This window comes from Bos indicus x Bos taurus, chromosome 13, assembly GCF_003369695.1.
Source record: "Bos indicus x Bos taurus breed Angus x Brahman F1 hybrid chromosome 13, Bos_hybrid_MaternalHap_v2.0, whole genome shotgun sequence".
Lineage (NCBI taxonomy): Eukaryota > Metazoa > Chordata > Mammalia > Artiodactyla > Bovidae > Bos > Bos indicus x Bos taurus.
The window spans coordinates 76,929,509-76,951,958 of NC_040088.1; the positions used below are offsets into that span (position 1 = coordinate 76,929,509).

Below are 22,450 nucleotides of genomic sequence, written 5' to 3' on the forward strand. Positions count from 1 at the left end.
GTTGTGTACAATTCTTTGCGATCCCATGGACTGTAGCCTACCAGGCTCCTGTGTCCGTGGCATTTTCCAGGCAAGAGTGTTAGCAAGGCTTGCTATTTCCTATTATATCTCAAGGCATAATTAAACCTCAATAAACCTGTTTAATAAAGCTGGCATCATTGACTCAATGGACATGAGTTTGAGCAAACTCTGGGAGATAGTGAAGGACAGGGAAGCCTGTGATTGAAAAATAGCAAAGCTGCTTAATAAAAGTGGAGAAAATGACTCAGAAAAGGGCCAGATAGAAGAGGTATGATAGCTGCTTTTTTCAGATCACATGGTGAGGAGAGAATCATTTTTATTTGTTCTGGAGAATTAAAATCTTAATAAACTGCCTAGTATGAGCATAATGTTTGAAATTTTCAAAGAGGCCATAATATACCGTTTTCTTTTTGTATTTTAAAATAGCTTTTTGTGGCACACAATCTAGATATGATCTAGATTTGAGAAGTAGCCATAGGAATCAGGTCTAACTGAAAAAAATTTCAAAATAGTGAACGTACATACCCATTTCCTGTCTGGTGCTGCCCACGCCTAGGCCATATGTCTCTATAACCTCCTTTACTGTTCTCATGGATTCATCATACTTGGCTGCCAAGCCAAGGAAGTTATAGGACCCCATATTGATGACATCTTTGATGATTCTTCCAGTAAACCTGCAGAGAGGTCAGGTGAACACAAAGGACTTTTTCATTCAATATCATCCTAGGGTACCATAAAATACTACCAGAAAGAGATCTTAGGCTTGGCCTAAATCACATCTTTTCTATTTTCCTTTTGATCAGCCTTGTTGTCACCACAAAATGATTTGCCCTTGGAGGAGAGTAACTCCATCATGAATCTGGGCAGAGCATTGGGAAAAGGTAGCTGGGCCATAGAGTATTACTCAGCTCTGATTTTTCTTGGGTGCTTGCTTTCATGACACCTTGGTTTAAATTGCAGCAAGGACTTTCAAAAGAGAAACAGCCATGGTCATCATGGGCTCCTTCAGCTGGAACTAGAAGGGTACAATTTGTCAATAAAGCTGAAAAAGACTCTTCCTGGCTGGTTCTGTGTATCCTGCACCTTCTGCCACAGATTTCTCTTAATTGCAATACAAATAAGCTGCCCTTGGCAACTTAATTACTGTGACTTCCCCACTGGCACCATGAGGGCTTGCAAAGGGCTGAATGATGGAAGACCAGCTGTTTCATTGCTGTTTTTCTTTCAGATCTGTAATCTGGCACCCATGCTAGAATTTCCTTGAAAGCATTTTCTTTCAAGCCCATCCAGATGGCTGCCTCACCTAAATGTCCAGTTGTAGTCATCTGTCACCCTTTCCATCACATCGAACACAGCTCCCGGGGCACTGCAGATGGGCCGGTTCCAGTTGTCTCTGATTCTCATATAAATGTTCCGTATATAAAAATTCTCAAAGTTTTGATACAGTGGCACAAAATCCTGTTATAAGAGAGGCAGAAGTTTACTTTGGTCTCTCCCTTTTTATAGTTCATTTACAAATAAACACTGAAAGATGTGGAGGAGCCATGAAAATATTCCATCTGCAAATATTTTGAGCAAGGGTTTTGGGTAAGGGGATGGGCCGGGTCCACAAATAACTCTGTGAGTTCTTCACCTCCAAGGAGCTTCCGTTTTAGTGGGAGAAGGAAAACCTGTGGCAAATAAAGGCATCAAAAATGATAGCACAACACAAATCTCCAAAAGAATGCTGGAGACAATGAATCCCAGTGAATTTTATTGAAAATGTACCAAGAGGTGTTTATGTCTAAAGCAGTTTAGTTGGAAAGAACTAGTTGGATGATTATTTGGTCTTAACTTTTTTGACCACGAATAGTCCCACTCGTAATGTGTTTAGAAACATGGATGAACTTGAATTGTTGGATCTATTGGCATAATTGCTGGCAGGTGACCAAGGGCATAGACACTGAGTTGGAGAGCTCCTGGAGGCACTTGGCTTCTCTCAAAGTTGAAGCAACAGCACTGTTTTGCTGTATCAAATGTCATCCATGCCCGAGGGACCTGCAATCCAGGTGAGGCTCAGAGCAAGACATATTTGACTTTGTCATCTAACTCCTAAGCTAGAACAAGGTAGAAAATGCAAACCTCGGGCAAAGTCAAATAGTTTGGGTGTTTGTAAGATTTTATCCAGAGGCGGAATCATGTTTTGCCAGAGGAATCAAGATGGCTTTATGCAGGAGAGGCTTTGGAGATGGTCACTGACAGTGTGATGAGATTACGATGGGTAGGTATGCTTAGAGAGGGCACTCAGCGTAAATTGGTCTCTTTGCTGGAAATGTAGGGTATATTTGAGAAGAATGAGCAAGAATAAAACATGATGGATCCTGTCATTCTTTGCTTCAAGCTTATAATGGCTCCCACTTCACTTGGAGTCAAAGCCAAGGTTCTGCTGGTCTGGCTCTGTCGCCTGAGTTCCCTACCATTCACTGCAGTGTGGGTGAGGCTGCCGAATCTGCTGGGTGCAGGACATGGGAGCCTTACATGTGCTCATGAGAAACTCAGACATTACCCTGGGGGCAGTAAGGAGCCACTGAAGATTGGGAGTGGTGAGCTTCCCTACTCCCCCTCTCATTTTCTTTAACTTCTTTCTTCCTCTTATGAAATGGAACTTATATCCTAAAGGCACAAGGAAGATGATGGGGAAAGGCTTTGCAGAAGGACTTCTTATGCTACCAATCTGGCCCTCTCATCTTCTGAGAGGGTCCAATCGGATGGAAAAAGATAGAATCTGCATCTTTTGATGGCTGCTGGCTGGATCCATGACACAGTTTTTTTCTGTTATTTCACTTTTTGGTTTTTAGTGACAATGGCATCATATCTGGGGATAACTGTGATCGTCTATAAGAAAAAGTCCTGGGGACTAGTGCATGTGAATTTGAAGGATGGTTGGGCAACTCTACTGATGACATTTGTAAGTTGAAATTCTCATATCAAATATATTTTCTCTCAAATAGTGAAATGCCCTTAAATAGATTTTACTATTATTTAAATCTATAGATTATGATAATTGTACCCTTTTACATTTAACATGGAAATGGACATATATTTGAGAGAAAATTTGATTATGTAATTCTAGGAAAATCTTTTTCAAACTATTTCTGTTTTGATTTCATACATTTTTCTCAGACCTCTTTTTTTTTAAACTGATCTGTCAGTTACTCTATATTCCCAAACATTGCTTGCGTCCTTCTATTTCTAATTTTTAATTTCTTATCTGAAATGAAGTCATCTAAACTTATCTTACAAAAAGAAAGAAAAGAAAGAAGTAGATCTGTCAGTAATATGTCTGGACTCTGAATGGAATGATAGTTCTAGGTTTTATGAGCAATCTGACACAAAATAGAGTTAGCAGTTAGTTTAGAGGAGAAGTTAAACTTTGGTTTAAGAAAACAGCTGATTTTAGAAAGAAAAGAACCAAAATAGTATGCCTACAAAATTAAAATAAAATTGATTTCAGACATGGAACCACAAGATGCTCAAGATACCAGGGCAGAAAGAACAACGGAAATCATGGAGTTCAAATACGCATTTGACCTGTGAGGAAAACTAGGCCCAATTAGTTGAGTACTTTGGACTTTGGTCAACCTCCGCTCCATCTGGTCTACCAGCAGTCACTTCGGACATCACACTGCTACATTTAAAAGAGATCACCAACAAGAATTTACTGTACAGTACAGGGAACTCTGCTCTATATTCTCTAATAACCTAAATGGGAAAGGAATTTGAAAAAGAACAGATACATGTGTATATATAACTTAATCACTTTGCTGTACATCTGAACCTAACACATTGTTAATCAACTATACTTCAATATAAAATAAAAATTTCAAAAAGTGACCTATAATATGGTATACGAAAGCCAACAAATCGCCATGCCATGGAGGAGTTAAGAAAAAGTCTGCAGCTTCTGTCACTGAGGTCTCATGAAGATGTGTCTCTAGACACCCCGAGGGGAGGTGAGAACATGCTCTGCCCTGCCCAAACTTCTGGCTCCTGGCTCAGAGGTCCAGAGTTTCTACCTGTGAAGAAATGGGAAGCTAGCTCTTTATTGAGATAAAAGCTCTGAAAGCAAGACATGGGGATTCTAACCAATTTTGTGGGGTGAGAGAGGACTTTCTGCTACGGAATAATCTCCACATGCAGTAGAAATTTCTATAAATTAGCCACTTGAAACTTCTCTGTTGAAGAGGTAGGGCAATTTTTAACCAAGTAGAGCTATGTTTTGTGGGTGGTATAAATGCTAACTTAAATCTGAATCACAGGCTCAGTCATCTACCTGTTCCTGAGAGGGGAAAATGAGGTTGGAAAGCTTAGAATGTAAGAATAATGCCATTTGCCACCACAAAGATGGAGCTGGAGACTATCATACTGAGTGAAGTAAGTTAGACAGAGAAAGACGAATGACATATGATATTGTTTATATGTTCAATCGTTTAAAAAGGATACAAATAAACATATTTACAAAACAGAAATGGACTCACAGACATAGAGGACAAACTTATGGTTGCTGGGGGTGGAGGTAGGGTATAGGGGAGGGATTGTTAGGGAGTTTGGGATTGACAGGTATACACTGCTAGATTAAAAATAGATCCCCAACAGGGATCTACTGTATAGCACAGGGAACTCTGCTCAATACTCTGTAAAAACCTAAATGTGGAAAGAATTTGAAAAACATTAGCCATATGTATAACCAAATCACTTTTCTGTACGTCCAAAACTAGCACAACATTGTTAATCAGCTATACTTTGATATGAAATAAAAATTAAAAAAAAAACCAAAAAACAAAAAACTAGATCTGGTTGGTCCAGCGAAGAAGTTCTGCCTTCTAGTTACAGAGCTCCTATTCCTCTGCAGCCATGAAGGTTCCTGCCTCTGTGTAGGTGTTTTCTCACCTCACCTCATTCCTTTGAGCACTATGAGGTTTCTTTATGAGCAGTGAATGCCTTCCAAAGGTCATTGTCCTCTAGTCTCAGGTAAGCCTCCCACAGCATTGTCACTATATCAAAATATGAATCTGGACTAGCTGTTGCAAAAGCTGAAGTGCTGCAATAGGATGTATCTTTATCCATCTGCATATTTAGCTCATCACGTGGTCTCAGTTCAGGTCAGTTCAGTCGCTCAGTCGTGTCCGACTCTTTGTGACCCCATGAATCGCAGCACGCCAGGCCTCCCTGTCCATCACCAACTCCTGGAGTTCACTCAAACTCATGTCCATCGAGTTGGTGATGCCATCCAGCCATCTCATCCTCTGAGTCACATGGTCTACTAACTATATTTTTCTTCCTGACACAAAAGGTGGATGTGAGAGTGAACCCTCGGCCACAAAAACACAATCATTTTCTGGAGTAGGGTATAGGAGGGTCATCGTTGCTGTTTAATTGCTAACTTGCGACCAACTCGTTGTGATCCCAATGACTGTGGCCCATCAGGTCCTCTGTCCATGGGATTTCCTAGCACAGAAACTGAAGTGGGTTGCCATTTCCTTTTCCAGGGGATCTTCCTGACCCAGGGAAAGAACCCACATTTCCTGCATTGGCAGTCAGATTCCTTATCGCTGAGTCACCAGGGAAGACTTATAGGAGGGTGGAGAAACCCTAATAATAATACAGCCACAAAATGACCTTGTTTCTTCTGCAATATGACTTTCTTTCTTTTTCTACCAGTAACCCTGTAAGGTACTTTATCATTTTCCAAGTGTTATAGATTTATCTATCCTATTTTTATAGACAATTTAACAGAAAGTCAGAAAATCTGAGTGGACAGATTGAGATTTGTACCAATGAATACTCTTTTCAACAAACCACACTGCAGGGCTAAGTGAACATATCCATGGTCTATTGCAAAAAATACTACCAAATTTGGAAGTATGTTTCTTCATTTCGGGTTTAACTACCTTCTCATTCAGTAGTAAATAGAACTATGGATTTGTAGAGAGAGGGAAAAGTCACTATCAAACACAGTTTTTACTTGTGCTGACAGTAACACTTCTCTTTTCACCTAATATTTCATGTTATTGCATTACTTCCTTTTGAGAAAGAGTTGTTTCTCTTACCACAGTTGAGCTCAGAAAAATAATAAAATATGTTTATGTTTTCCTTTTTTGTTGGGAAGGGTAATTTTATTATAGACAATTCACTGAAGTACGAGAAACACAAAGTAAGAAGGGCAAAATCTGATTTTTCTTATTAAGAAATTAGAGAGAGGTTGAAAAAAGATGGTACATTCAGTGCTTGGATGTGTTCTACCACACATCTAAAAGCCCTGTGAAATGACAAAAAAGTAGATATTTAAAAAAGAAAATCAGGAAATTCTCTGGTGCTCCAGCACCTAGGACTCCGCAACAGGGAATTCTCTGGTGCTCCAGCGGTTAGGACTCCATGCTCTTATTCCTGAGGGCCCAGGTTCACTCCCTGTTAGGGAAACTACCGATTGTGGTGAGGGCAAAAAGGTTTTCTAAAAAGTCTATAAACAATAGACTATAAATGTATATATTATTTAATTTATTTAATTAATAAAATTATATTATATTAATATAAAAATAAACTATAAAAAGTCTATAAACAGTAAATGCTGGAGAAGGTGTGGAGAAAAGGGAACCCTCTTACCCTGTTGGTGGGAATGCAAACTAGTACAGCCATTATAGAGAACAGTATGGAGATTCCTTAAAAAACTGGAAATAGAACTGCCATAAGACCCAGCAATCCCACTGCTGGGCATACACACTGGGGAAACCAGAATTGAAAGAGACACGTGTACCCCAATATTCATCGCAACACTGCTTATAATAGCCAGGACATGAAAGCAACCTAGATGTCCATCAGCAGACGAATGGATGAGAAAACTGTGGTACATATACAGCTATTATTACTCAGCTATTAAAAAGAATGCAGTTGAATCAGTTCTAATGAGGTAGATGAAACTGAAGCCGATTATACAGAGTTAAGGAAGTCAGAAAGAAAAGCACCAATACAGTATATTAAAGCATATATATGGAATTTAGAAAGATGGTAATGATGACCCCATATGCGAGACAGCAAAAGAGACACAGATGTAAAGAACAGACTTTTGGACTCTGTGGGAGAAGGCCAGGGTGGGATGACTTGAGAGAATAGCACTGAAACATGTATATTACCATATGTGAAACAGATCGCCAGTCCAGGTTTGATGCATGAAACAGGGCACTCAAAGCTGGTGCACTGGGACGACCCTGAGGGATGGGATGGGGAGGGAGGGGGGAGGGGGTTCAGGATGGGGGACACATGTACACCCGTGGCTGATTCATGTCAATGTATGGCAAAACCAATACAATACTGTAAAGTAATTAGCCTCCAATTAAAATAAATAAATTAAAACAAACAAACAAAAAATAGCATAATTAACAAGTTTTTTACAATAGATCAAAAGACAATATACAGTTTTCTATGACACACATGAAATTCCAATACAACTATCTGAGAAGCTGTGACAACTAAAAAGAGAATTCATTAAGGTGAGAGTTTTTGAACTTAAAATATGAAAATAGCAATAGTTTTCCTGTATGCCATCAATAACTAATTAGAATCGGAGATGGGGAAAAGTACTATTTAATTAGTACCATAATCAAAAAATTGTACCCAAATAACAATAATAAGAGAAAATGATGACTTTAGAATAAGATAAGCTAAAAAAATTAAATAAAAAATACATAAAAATTAAAAATAAATAAAATTTTATTTGAGGACATAATATCTAAATAAAAGGAGAGACATACCACCTTTTTGAATGCAAAGAATAAAAAGAAAAATATTATATTATTATTAAGATGTCAAATTTTCCAAAGTCAAAACATAGATTTAATACATTACCAATTAAAGCAGCAACAGTTCCTTCTTAAAAATTCAATACCTGAAAAGCTAATTCTAAGGTGTATATAGAGAAAATCTTTACAAACTACTTGAAAACTTGTAAATTCACCTAAAAAATCAACATGTTGGCCGATATTTCATGTCAGTGGGTAAAAGTAATTGAACTATTCAATTACTGATACTGAGACAATTTAAAAATCCCTTGAAAAAGTAGTCCCCTTCATAACTCTTCTAGGCTTCAGATACAACTAACCGCAGTAAGCAAAGCAGGGTGGTATTGCTCTGCAAACGTGCATAGATATCAATGAAACAGAATAGAGAGCCGGAAAATAAACCCACCCATCTACAGTCAGTTAACCTTCAACAAAGGAGGCAGAATATAAAATGGGAAAACTTCTCTTCAGCAAATGGTGCCCGGAAAGGTGGACAGCTGCATGTTATGGGAAAGGTGACGGGACAGGTGGACAGTGATGTTAGCGCATACTCTTACACTATACTCAAAAGGGCTTAACATAAGACATGACACCTTGAAATTCCTAGAAGCAAGCCTAGGCAAAATGTTCTCTGGCATAAATCATACCAGTGTTTTCTTAGGTCAGTCTCCCAAGGCAATAGCAATAAAAATATAAACAAATGGTATGTAATTAAATTTACAGGCTTTTCACAGCACAGGAAACCATTAAAAAACAATAGCTAAATGAAAAGGCAAGCTATGACATGGGAGAAAATATTTGCAAATGATGTAACAGACAAAGGCTTAATCTCTAAGGGATAAAAACAGCCCACACAACTAAATAACAACAACAAAACAAACAACTAAATTGAAAAAAGGGCAGAAGCCCTTAGTGGACATTTCTCCAAAGGAGAAATACAGATGGCCCACAGGCATGTGAAAAGATGCTCAACATCGCTAGTTATCAGGGAAATGCAAATCAAAACTACAATGAGGTACCACCTCACACCAGTCAGAATGCTGCTGCTGCTGCTAAGTCACTTCAGTCGTGTCCGACTCTGTGCAGCCCTGTAGTCGGCAACCCACCAGGCTCCCCCATCCCTGGGATTCTCCAGGCAAGAACACTGGAGTGGGTTGCCATTTCCTTCTCCAATGCATAGCCATCATTAAAAGATCTACACATAACAAATCCTGAAGAGGGTGCAGAGAAAAGGGAATCCTCCTACATTGTTGGTGGGAATATAAATTGGTACAGCCATTGTGGAAAACAGTATGGAGATGCCTCAGAAAACTAAAAATAGAAATACCATATGATCCAGCAATCGCACTCCTGGGAATATATCCAGACAAACTGCAATTCAAAAAGATACATGCACTCCTGTTTATAGCAGCAACATGGAAACCACCTCAACGTCCATCCACAGATGAGTGAACAAAGGTGTGAATACGTGTACACGCAATGAAATATTACTCAACCGTAAGGAAGAACAAAACAATGCCATCTGCAGCAACACAGCTGCAGCCGGAGATGATCATACCAAGTGAAGCCAATCAGAAAGAGAAAGACAAATACCATATGATATCACTCATATGTGGAATCTAGAGTATGGGACAAACGAACCTATCTGTAATACAGAAGCAGACTCACAGACATAGAGAACAGGCTTGTGGTTGTTGGGGTGTGGGGGTCGGGAGAGAGACTGGGCTTAGTAGATACAAACTATTACATTTAGGATGAATCAACAGCAAGGTCCTAATGTATAGCACAGGGAACCACTATCAATGTTCTGTGATAAACCATAATGGAGAAGAAGATTAAAGAAAGATTGTATATATATACATACACACACACACACACACACACATATATATATAGCTGAGTCACTTTACTATATAGTAGGGTTTGGCACAAATCTGTAAAACAATTGTACTTCAATAAAAAAAATAGTCCTACTTCACAGAGCACATGGAATTAAATCCTAGATGAGTTTGTAGATTAAATAACTACTCCAAATTATAAAAGTACTGAATGAAACTAGAGGAAAAATTTTTATCTTTCTTACAAGATGAAAACAGCCTTCCTAAACTACTCCCCCTTCACAAAGAGAAAGGACGGCAAAAAATAGCAAAACCAACAACAAAGAAAACATTAAGGAGGTGTTTGATACATGTGATTTAAAAATTAAAAATATACGTGTGGTTAAATATAGCACAGAAAGTTAAAAGCCTGGAAACAGAATTGAAAAAATAATTAAAACAGATTTAAGAGGCAAATTATTGATAAAGGATATACAGAAAGAGCTTCCCTCAATCAATAAGAAAAATAATTTAATAAAATTACGAGCAAATGATATCAATAGGAAATACAAGAAGAGTAAGCATACATGAGAAATAATCATATGAAAAGCTCAGTCTCATTATTAACCAGGGAAATGCAGAAAAACACAAGAACATTAAAAAAAAAAAAAGCTCCCTTATCAAATTGGCAAAAATGAGAAATATTTTGATAATATCAATGTATCAAGTGCTGGCAAGAAAGCATACTCTTGCATACTACTAGAGACATGCTATGTAATCTTTTTTAAAGGCAATTTGCCAATATTTTGGAAGTGAAAATATTTATTTCTTGGGCCCGGAAAGTCATTTCTATGCATTATCCTTGAATAAATGCATAGGATGCTCACTGAAGCATTATTTTCAATAATAAAAATAAATAATCATATAACCTTACTGTACAATACCATCATGTAGCTATTAAAAACAATGAAGGTAATCCTCTTCTGGCAGGTAAAGATCTTCAGCGTACAATTTCTTGAAAAAATAAAAAAGACAGTCACACAACAAATGTATGTTATGAACATACCTTAAGGAAGGGAGAGGGTGAGTGCAAATGAGCATCTGTGTAAGTAAGTGCACGAAAGAGAAAGGAAAGATGAACGTAGCTTTTGCAGCTATTCCCATAATAAAAAGGAAAGGGGAAAGAGACACAGGAAGAGGCTAGTCATAACCCACTCATTCCACACATGGGCTTAGTACTAACTGATAGATGCTAGCAAAGCTCTACTTTATCAAGATCCATCAACCTTGCTACTATTCTTGTTAAAAACCTATTATTGCAGATTCCTTCTTGCTAAGGGAAGCAGAAAAGTCTATACTGTGAAAGAACTAAAGCAAAATGATTTGACTAACATTTTAATGACACGTCAGAAATTTCATGCCTGTGGGTGTTTGGATATTTGGATATTTATATATATCCAAATAAACGCTGGGGCTTCGCAGGTGGCTCAGTGGTAAAGAATCCACCTGCCAGCACCGGAGATGCAGGTTTGACCCCTGGTTTGGGAAGATCCCCTGGAGAAGGAAATGGCAACCCACTCTAGAATCCTTGCTTGGGAAATCCTGCGGACAGATGAGCCTGACAGGTTACAGTCCATGGGGGGTTGTAAGAGTCAGACAGGACCTAGAGACTAAACAAAAACAAAACAACTAAACAACAATCACAAAATAAATGTTGACCTGAAAACTCTCCGTGGGTAGTTATAATCTGATTTTACTCATGGTCATATTTTACAAACTATTTCTCAAACTTTGATTTTGGAGTTTTTCCCCAAAGCTAGATGCAATCATGGAAAATATGCCTGTCTTGTGAGGGTGCATTTGCTTTTGAGAAGCAGCCAGAAGGTATTTGGAACCAAGCCTGGTTGGGGAGTCTAGGGATACCACTGCTGGTGACTCCTGCTGCCTTTAAAGCTGGTGATGTCTGGATGGATTTAATGAAGAAAGTGAGGGGGTGAGCTGTGCTGGTATCTGAGGGAAGAAGGATCATTCTGAGCAGAGGGAAAGGCGAGTGAGAAATCCTTGTGGTAGGTGTGAGGGGCTGTGTTTGAGGAAGAGGAAGAAGGTCCTTGTGGAACAGGGACAGGGCTCATCAAGGGGGCGGTTCTGTAGCACCTTGACCAGTTCTGGCTCTTACTCTGAGCGACAAAGGAAAGCATTAAAGGCTTTCGGCCAGAGATGCCCATGTGAACTGACTTAAAAAGGTTTAAAAAGATCATTTTGGTTGTTAACTGAGAAGAGAATGAAGGGACTAAAGCGTTCCCACCCCACAAGCTGCTGGCTAATATGTTGGGTTCCCAGGGAAACTCTCTCATTTTGGACCCACCCAGATCCAAACAGGAAGCCCAGCACTGGGCCGTCTGTTTGCTTTGGACAAAACCATGCCTCACACCCAGTGACCTTCATGAACCCCATCCTTCAAAACACTCAGGAGAAAGTCACACTGGGCCCATCCTGCTGTTGTTTCAGAATGCCAAGTATGGATAAGAATGAGCAAGCTTTAATTCATGCAAACATTTGGAGATTTATGTCCACATTTTCTAGTTACAACTTCCTGAACCGTTTTTGTTATATGTGGGAGTAAAAATCTCTGGGGATGAACCAGAAATATCTGGGCTTTACTTGTAGGGCTCTGGGACTGCCTGAGTCTAACGGAAACACAGTATCGCAACTGATAAGTCTTATACAAGCAGGGGCCACAGGGATTGAGACATGCAGCCATACTTGAGTTTTTAAAATCCCTGACAATGCTTGATATTCCTTTAATTGTATTTTCTGACATCGTATTCTGGATTTAGCAAAGTTGGGCCATGACATCACTGAGAAAGTACTGTAGCTAGTACTTTTAATACATTGCAATTAAAATGTACTTTTAATACATTGCAATTCAACTCTAAAGTTGCCTTTAAAGGATTAAAAGAAGAATTGAAGCAAAATATTGAAACCTTGTATCTGTCTGGGTTGTCTTTTTTCCTCCTTAGTGTCTTGATTATTAATCAAGTCTGTTGAGATAGCAGGTGCTCTGGGTCTGAGATTTTTTTAGGGCTCTTTTGGAGGGAGATTTTGCCTTTTTTTTTTTTTTTTTTTTAAATCTTTTCACTTAGTATTACTAATTCAGTCCCCAAGTGACGGGTGTGCCACTGCTGTTCTTGTATCTGACCAAAGAAGAAATGTGAGATTATCCTGGTTTCCTCCTCTGTCTTATTTTCCATATACTCAGCAACCAAGACTTGTTGGTTATACCCCCTAAATATCTTTATAACCAGCTTGCTTTTCTTCATTCCATCTTGCCTCTTCCCCAACTCAAGCACATATTATCTTCTTCCTAGACTATTATACGGATTTTTATTGTCGCATTGCTTCTAGTCTTGAGTTGGAATTCCATCTCTGCCACTTATAACTTTCTCTAAAGTTCTCTGTCCTCTTCACACCCTTTGTCTTTTTCTCTTCCATAGACCTTCCCTGGGAGATCACATCCACTCCTATGGTTTTGATTAATTCAGTATGCTCCAGATATACTGGAGATGCTACAATATCCATCTCAGACTTTTCTCTGAGGTCTAGACCTCTCTATCCAGCTGTCAATTCTTTTAACTCAGCTTGTTTCAAAGTGAATTGATCACGTTCCCCTCCACCTCCATCTTCCTTCTCAATTTCCCATCTCAATATATGATATCGCCTTCTTTACATCCAGTTGCCCAAGTCGTAGACCAAGTGTGGACTTTGATTTGTACATCTCTGTAATTCCCCAAGTCAAATCAATCATTCCTAACTCTACCTCTTTTTTTTTTTTTTCAATTGAAGTACAGTTGATTTACAATGTTGTGTTAGTTTCAGGTTTATAGCAAAGTAATCCAGTTATACAGAATAGATATATCTATCTGCTGCTGCTGCTAAGTCACGTCAGTCGTGTTAGATAAATATTCTTTTTCAGATTTTTTCCATTATAGATTATTACAAGATGTTGACTATATTAATACTTCCCCGCGCTATGGAGTAGGTCCTTGTTGTTTATCTAGTTTATATACAATAGTGTATATCTGATAATCCCAAACTCCTCTGCTATCCCTCCACTCTCCATTTCCCCTTTGGTAACCATAAATTTGTTTTTTATGTCTGTGAATCCATTTCTGTTTGTAAATAAGTTCATTTGTATTGTTTGTTTAGATTCTACATATAAATTACATTATGTACATTACATAATTCCACATATAAATTACATTATGATATTTGTCCAACTTACTTCACTTACTATGATAGATTTTAGGTCCATGCATGCTACTGTGAATGGAATGATTTCATTCTTTTTTCTGGTGGGGTAGTCCTAATTCCAACCCTTAAGCATCTCTTGGCCTGTCTCTCAGGGCCTATCACTAACCTGGGCCCAGCCCAAGGTATCATCTAGATTTTTTATCAACCTGGACTCTGCCTCAACCTTTTAATTGGATTTTTTTCTCTTTTTTTGGTCCCTGTGTTGTCCTCCTGCAATCCATTTTTCGCATTGCAGTGAACACGATCTTTCTAATCTGCAAATCTGCATTCCTCCGCCTGAAATCCTTCAATGCCTTCCCATTGTTCTTATAACAAATGTCTATGGCTTATAAAAACCCCTTATAGTAAGGTCTCTGCTTGCCTCTCAAGCAATCTTTCTCCCCACGTAATCCCCCTCTCACAACATTCTGATCATTAGAATTCCTTGGTTCCTTACATGTTCAATGTTTTCTCTTATCTCTGGGCCACTTCACACCATATTTCCTTTCCTTGAAGACTCCTTCCAGCTCATCTTGCCACACTCGTTGCCTTATTACTTACTCTTCAGTCTTTAGATGTCAATTTAAGTTTCTCTTCCCCCCAGCAGGCTTCACTGAACACCAAGTCCTGGTTAAATGCTTCTATTCTTTGCCTCCTTGATGTCATCTACTTACCTCTATGGTTCCTCTTATCAAATTCCACTGCAATTGCTTCTTTTGTGGTTAGCTCTCTACAGCCATTATCTGCCTCAGTTATTCCTATGTTTCCAGACTGTTGTACAGTGCCTGGCACAAAATACACACTCCAAACGAATCTGACTTGCTTGACACAAGCAGCCCTCTTACAGACTGTCTTCCTTTGTACCTTGCTCAATAGGCAAATACCTGCTCACCACTCAGGCCCAGCATAATGCCTTCCTAACTTCCTAAGAGAAGCACAGGACACAGATCCCTGTTTTCCATATCAACTTCCTCCCCATCATCACTTTTTATCATTTGTTTTGCTCATGAGTCTTTTTTTGCATACCAGACTTCAAATTCTCTGCTGGAAGGACCTATATTTTCTTCTCTATTAGTCCCCATTACTTGGTATAGGGACTTCCCAGGTGGCATTAGTGGTAAAGAACCCACCTGCCAATGCAGGAGACATGAGATTTGGGTTCGATTCCTGGGTCAGGAAGGTCCCTTGGAGGAGGACATGGCAACCCACTCCAGTATTCTTGCCTGGAGAACCCCATGGACAGAGGAGCCTGGTGGGCTACAGTCCATGGGGTCGCAGAGTCCGACACGACTGAAGTGACATAGTACACGTGCATTTGGAGTAGAACATACGACTTAGTCTTTGCTAAGGTAAGAGAGAGTTCAACAGTCAAACTGGGCCTGATTTTCCCTTGAAGGTATGCTTAACTTAATTCCAATTTGGTAATTCCAAGATAAGTGTTCTACATGACCTGTTCATGGTTATGTTGCTATAATAAGAGCTTAGCTTACTGTGGGTACTGGTCAGTAAGTTATAGGATTCGAGATTCTCCTATTACATGTGTCAATGATGCTTTACTTAGATATGGTCAAGGCTCCATCGTGTGGAATAATCTGTGGCCACAATTGTATATTTTAAAGCAAGTTTTAGGGAAAAAGAGATTCATGGCATCGTATATCATTTGAACCAATGTTGGAAAACATGGTAAAAGGACACAGGCTCTTCACAGATTTCTGAATATTTTCCAAGTTGTCCTGTTAGCTCTATGTGAAAAGGAGATGATGTAGACATTTATACATTCACTATTGAAAGTATCCAGATCAGTGGGTCTACACTGAGGGTGATATTCCACTTTGTAAGGCATTTGGCAATGTCTGGAGATATTTTTTATTGTCACAAGTATGTGGGAGAGTTCTAATTGAATCTAGTAGGTCAAGGTCAGGGATGCTGTTAAAAATCCTGCAATGCTTCCCACATCAAAGAATTACCCAGTTCGAAATGTCGATAGTGCCACAGTTGAGAAACTCTGATCTAGATGAAACCCTGACCTCATGTCACTCAAAAACACTTTCCTAGTCCAGTATAGAATATAAATAATACTCAGCTCACAACTAGGAGATCAGAATACAGTCCCACTCATGCCCTCACTTTCCGATTTTGATTTTTTACCTTTAAAATGCTATTTTGAAATCTATCTCATGGGATTGTTTTAAAAATTATATTTGTGATAATGTACAAGGAAACCTTTAGTTTAGCCTGGCATCTAGTAATTGCTCAATAAATATTGTAAAGAAAATAAGTCCATGAATACATGGGTAACTTTGGGGGCTTTTATGGGGTTCAGGGCAATAGAATTTGCCTTGAGTGGTTGCTGAGCATATCACTCTTTTCGGGATCCGTACATGCATTATCACTTACGAGCACACTTCAGAGAAGAATTGACATTGACAAAGACTCAGGGAGCTGCTCATGCGTACCTTTTGTTCTTCTCTCTCCACGGCTGCATTGCATTTTTCTATTCCCCAGTTCCTCAGAAAGTCCCTGAGATAGCCAAATAGCGTTCCGATTCCATATCCCAAGTAAGTGAAAACCATAACATGAAGAGGTGCTTCCTCAAAGGATTCCACAATTGGCCTGTAAAAATTTGAATTTCCGTTTTGCTGAAAAGACAAATGGAAATGGAAAATGAGCACTCTTCCACTACAATGAACTACAACACTGAAAATTTTGAACTTTCAATCTTTTACATGTCAAAGAGCACATTTAAGATAAAGAAAATACTTGGAGAAAATTGGAAGTTGATCACTGAAGAAGGTAATCACCAGTGTACATTTTATTCCACAACTCTTAAAGAAATAATTGATTCAGGCAAAAATTATCAACAGATTCTAAATCCGTTAAGTGAAAAAATGAATGAGGAATAGGGTTTTTGCAAGATACCAAAGTATCACTCTGTAAATTACTCCTTAATCACAAACCTGGGATTACAACCTTAATCAGGGAATCCAATTCCATCAGAGATGTTAGGACAACTCACCACTCTATACTCTTATCATGATGTAATATTCAATACACTGACGACATATTTAAGCTGAATTTAGCGAAACTCTAATATCTAAATTCCATTTTACAAGAAATATCAGGTAAATAACTTCATGAGGAGACAATCAGATAATCCACAACATGGGACTTTCTGTATGACAACTGACTTGTGTTTGATTTTATTTTTTTTTTCAATTTTTATTTGTTTACTTGCAGGATCTTTCACTGTGGTGCACTTGTGGAGCTCAAGCTTAGTTGCTCCACAGCATGCGGGGTCTTAGTTCCCAGACCAGGGATCAAACCTGCATCCCCTGTACTGCAAGGCAGATTCTTATCACTGGACCACCAGGGAAGTCCCATGACTTTGTTTTTAAAAGCAAAACATAAACAAGTGGGACTACATGAAGCCAAAGACTTCTGCTCAGCAAAAGAAATGATCAACAAAATGAAAACTCACCCTACAGAATGAGAGAGAATATTTGCAAACCACATATCTGATAAGGGGTTGATAATAATAAGGAACTCATACAAGTCAAAAAACCAAGCAATTCAATTAAAAATGGGAAGAGGACGTGAATAGACAAAGAAGACATCCAAACAGCTAACAGTTACATGAAAATGTGTTCGACATCACTAATCATCTGGGAATGCAAACCAAAATCACAAAGGGATATCACCTGACATGTTCTAACACGGTTGTTATTACAAAATAAAAGAGAGAGAGGTAGCAAGTGTTGATAAGGATGTGGAGAAAGGGGAACCTTTGTACATGGCTGGTGAGAATGTAAATTAGTACAATCATTATAGAAAACAGTGTGGGGTTTCCTCCAAAAATTAAAAGAATTACCACATGATCCAGCTATCGCACTTCTGGGCGCATATTCCTAGGAAATCAAATCAGTATATTGAAGAGATATTTATATTATTCACAAGAGCCAAGATATAGAAACAATCTGTTGATCAAAGCATGAATGAATGAGGAGAATGTAGCTTGTGTATACACACACGCTAAGTATCATTCAGACACACACACAAGACAATTCTGTCATTTATGACAATGTAGATGAACCTAGATTATATTATACTGAGTGAAATAAGCCAGACTCAGGAAGACAAATGCTGCATGATCTTACTTATATGTGGAATCAAAAAAGTTGAGCTCACAGAAGTAGACAGTAAACTGGTGGCTTCCAGACCATGGGTGGGAAAAATGGTAAGATGTTGGTCCAAAGGCACAAGTCTTCAGTTATAAGATGAAGAAATTCTGGGGACCAATGTACAGTATGGTACCTAGAGGGAGTAATAGTGTATAGCATACTTGAATTTGCTAAGACAGTAGATCTAAAGTGTTCTCATCTCACACACACATACACTCACATGCTTAGCTAGGTGAGATGACAGGTATGTTAATTAGCTTGATTGTGGTGATAATTTAATAATGTATACATATATCAAATAACATTGTATACCTCAAATACATAAATTATTATTTATTAACTACACCTCAGTCAAGCTGGGGAAAAAAGAATGAAGGGTAGGAGAGGGGACTTAAGAGACTCAAGTGTACTGTATGTTTTTCCACTAGATCCTCTTTTATTGTAAAAAAAAATGGTAAAAACACATATTTTAAACAACTGTGGAAACCCAAATGTGGACAGGAAATGTATATTTTTGAGGATTTGTTATTTTTGTTAGGAGTGATGGTAGTTGTATAGTTGTGTGAGAGGATGTTTTAATATTTGTCAATGCATGCTGAAGGCTTAAGGAGGGTGAAATGTTATAACCATTTTCTTTCAAATGGTTCATCAAAAATTAAATACATACATAAAGCAATTTTGGGAGAATTCTGAATCTAGATGCATTAGAGACTATATTGGAGATTGTTATATAATTTTTTTCATATGTTATAAAATTTTTTTCTGCATGCTTGAAATTTTTCTTAGTAAAATGTTAATGAAAATATTTCTCTAGTGACTCAGCAGTAAAAAAAATCTACTTGAAATGCAGGAGCTGCAGGTTTGATACTGGATTGGGAAGATACTCTGGAGAAGGAAATGACAACCCACTCCAGTATTCTTGCCTGGGAAATCCCATGGACAGAGGAGCCTGGTGGGCTACAGTCCATGGGGTAGCAAAAGAGTCAGACACCACTTAGTGACTGAACAACACGCAGCAAATGTCACTGGTAAGTAGACTTTAAATATCTGTGCAGTCCAATCCAGTTCAGTTGCTCAGTCACGTCCGACTCTTCGCAACCCCATGGACTGCAGCACACCAGGGTGGTGTCATCTGCATATCTGAGCTTATTGATATTTCTCCCAGCCATCTACATTCTATCTTGTGCTTCATTCCACTTGGCATTTCTCATGATGTACTCTGCATATAAGTTAAATAAATAGGGTGACAATATACAGCCTTGACATACTCCTTTCCCAATTTGGAGCCAGTCCGTTGTTCCATGTCCCATTCTAACTGTTGCTTCTTGACCTGCATGCAGATTTCTCAAGAGAAAAGTAAGGTACTCTGGTAGTCCCATCTCTTTAAGAATTTTCCACAGTTTGTTGTGACTCCCAAAGGCTTTGGCATAGTCAATAAAGCTGAAGTAGATGTTTTTCTGGAACTCTTTTGCTTTTTCTATGATCCAACAGATGTTGGCAATTTGATCTCTGATTCCTCTGCCTTTTCTAAGTCCAGTTTGAACACCTGGAAGTTCTCAGTTCACATACTGTTGAAGCCTAGCTTGGAGAATTTTGAGCATTACTTTGCTAGCGTGTGAGATGAGTGCAATTGTGCGATAGTTTGAACATTCTTTGGTATTTGCCTTTCTTTGGGATTGGAATGAAAACTGACCTTTTCCAGTTCTGTGGCTACTGCTGAGTTTTCCAAATTTACTGGCATATTGAGTGTGGCATGTTCACAGCATCATCTTTTAGGATTTGAAAGAGCTCAGCTGGAATTTCATCACCTCCACTAGTTTCGTTTGTAGTGATGCTTCCTAAGGCCCACTTGACTTTGCACTCCAGGATGTCTAGTTCTAGGTGAGTGATCACACCATTGTCATTATCTGGGTCATTAAGATCTTTTTTCGTATAGTTCTTCTGCTTGTTCTTGCCACCTTTTCTTAATATCTTCTGCTTCTGTTAGGTCCATACCATTTCTGTCCTATATTTAAATATCAAAGCATTTTTGTTTCTGGTTAACTAATTTGCATATAGTAGCTTAATTTTTGCTCAATGCATTAGTGAATAAAGTATTCCTAGTGTTACTAATTAATAAATATTTACGCATTCATTCATTTTTTTAATTTTTAAATTTATTTATTTTAATTAGAGGCTAATTACTTTACAATATTGTATTGGTTTTGCCATACATCAACATGAATCCGCCATGGCTGTACAAGTGTTCCCAATCCTGAACCCCCCTCCCACCTCCCTCCCCATACCATCCCTCTGGGTCATCCCAGTGCACCAGCCCCAAGCATCCTGTATCCTGCATCAAACCTGGACTGGCGATTCATTTCTTATATGATATTATACATGTTTCAATGCCATTCTCCCAAATCATCTCCCCCTCCCTCTCCCACAGAGTCCAAAAGACTGTTCCATACATCTTTGTCTCTTTTGCTGTCTCGTATATAGGGTTATCATTACCATCTTTCTAAATTCCATATATACGCGTTAGTATACTGTATTGGTGTTTTTCTTTCTGGCTTACTTCACTCTGTATAATCGGCTCCAGTTTCATCCACCTCATTAGAACTGATTCAAATATATTCTTTTTAATGGCTGAGTAATAATTGTGTATATGTACCACAGCTTTCTTATCCCTTCATCTGCTGATGGACATCTAGGTTGCTTCCATGTCCTGGCTATTATAAACAGTGCTGCGATGAACATTGGGGTACACGTGTCTCTTTTAATTCTGGTTTCCTCAGTGTGTATGCCCAGCAGTGTGATTGCTGGGTCGTATGGCAGTTCTATTTCCAGTTTTTTAAGGAATCTCCACACTGTTCTCCATAGTGGCTGTACTAGTTTGCATTCCCACCAACAGTGTAAGAGGGTTCCCTTTTTAACATAGATAATGCAATCCTCAGATTCTCCATTTCCAAATGAGATGACCCATAACAAGTGTTTTGATCACTTTTAGTGATTTACAGGAAACTGTAAAGTGCCTACTAACACTTAATATACTAATTTAGCCTACACATGTATATTTAGATTGACGCATTATATAAGATGCCATGTACCACCATGCCATGTATGGCCACCCAAGATGGATGGGTCATAGCAGAGAGTTCTGATGAAACATGATCCAGTAGAGGAGGGAATGGCAAACCATCCCGGTATACTTGCTGTGAGAGCCTCATGAATCGTATAAAAGGACAAAAAGATAGGACACCAAAGATGAATCCTCCAGGTCTGAATGTGTCCAATACGGTGCTGGGGAAGAATGGAGGAGAGCTACTAACAGCTCCAGAAAGAATGAAGTGGCTGGGCCAAAGTGGAAATGATGCTCAGTTGTGGATGTGTCTGGTGATAAAAGTAAAATCTGATGCTGCAAAGAACAGTGTTGCATAGGAACCTGGAATTTTAGGTCCATGAATCAAGGAACATTGAATGTGGTCAAGCAGGAGATGGTAAGAATAAACATAGACATCTTTAGGAATCAGTGAACTAAAATGGACAGGAATGGGCAAATTTAATTCAGATGAACATTATGTCTACTACTGTGGTCAAGAGTCCCATAGAAGAAATGGAATAGCCTCCATAAATTAACAAAAGAGTCAGAAATGTAGTACTTGGGTGCAGCCTCAAAAATTGCAGAATGATCTCTTTTCATTTCAACATCACAAGCCATTCAACATCACAGTAATCCAAGTCTATGCCCCTACCACAAATGCTGAAGAAGCTGAAGTTGATCAGTTCTATGAAGACCTAGAAGACCTCCTAGAACTAACACCCCAAAAGATGTTCTATTCATCATTGGGGATTGGAATACAAAAGTAGGAAGTCAAGAGATACCTGGAGTAACAGGTAAGTTTGGCCTTGGAGGACAAAAATGAAGCAGGGCAAAGGCTAACTGAATTCTGCAAAGAGAAAGCATCAGTTATAGCAAATAACCTTTTTCAACAATCCAAGAGATGACTTTACACATGGGCATCACCAAATGGTCAATACTGAAATCAAATTGATTACATTCTTTGTAGCCAAAGATGGAGAAGCATATACAGTCAGCAAAAACAAGACCTGGAGCTAACTGTGGCTCAGATCATCAGCTTCTTATAGAAAAATTAATGCTTAAACTAAAGAAAGCAGGTAAAACTACTAGGGCAGCCATGTACAACTTAAATCAAATTCCTTTGAATATGCAGTGGAGGTAATGAATAGATTCAAGGGGTTAATTCTTCAGTGTGCCTGAAGAACGGTGGATAGAGGCCTGTAACATTGTACAGGAGGCAGTGAACAAAACCATCCCAAAGAAAAAGAA

At 38.6% G+C, this 22,450-nt stretch overlaps 1 protein-coding gene across 1 annotated transcript in view; it reads right to left on the bottom strand.

Moving 5' to 3' along the window:
- Positions 1-22,450, bottom strand: part of SPTLC3 (serine palmitoyltransferase long chain base subunit 3) — a 149,967-nt gene that overhangs the window by 95,345 nt on the left and 32,172 nt on the right. The window contains exons 2-4 of the mRNA XM_027560294.1: positions 16,399-16,581; positions 1,325-1,479; positions 547-695 (exon numbers count right to left, since the gene is read on the bottom strand). Of these exons, the coding sequence (XP_027416095.1) occupies positions 547-695; positions 1,325-1,479; positions 16,399-16,581 (487 nt within the window). The remainder of the gene's footprint in view (positions 1-546; positions 696-1,324; positions 1,480-16,398; positions 16,582-22,450) is intronic.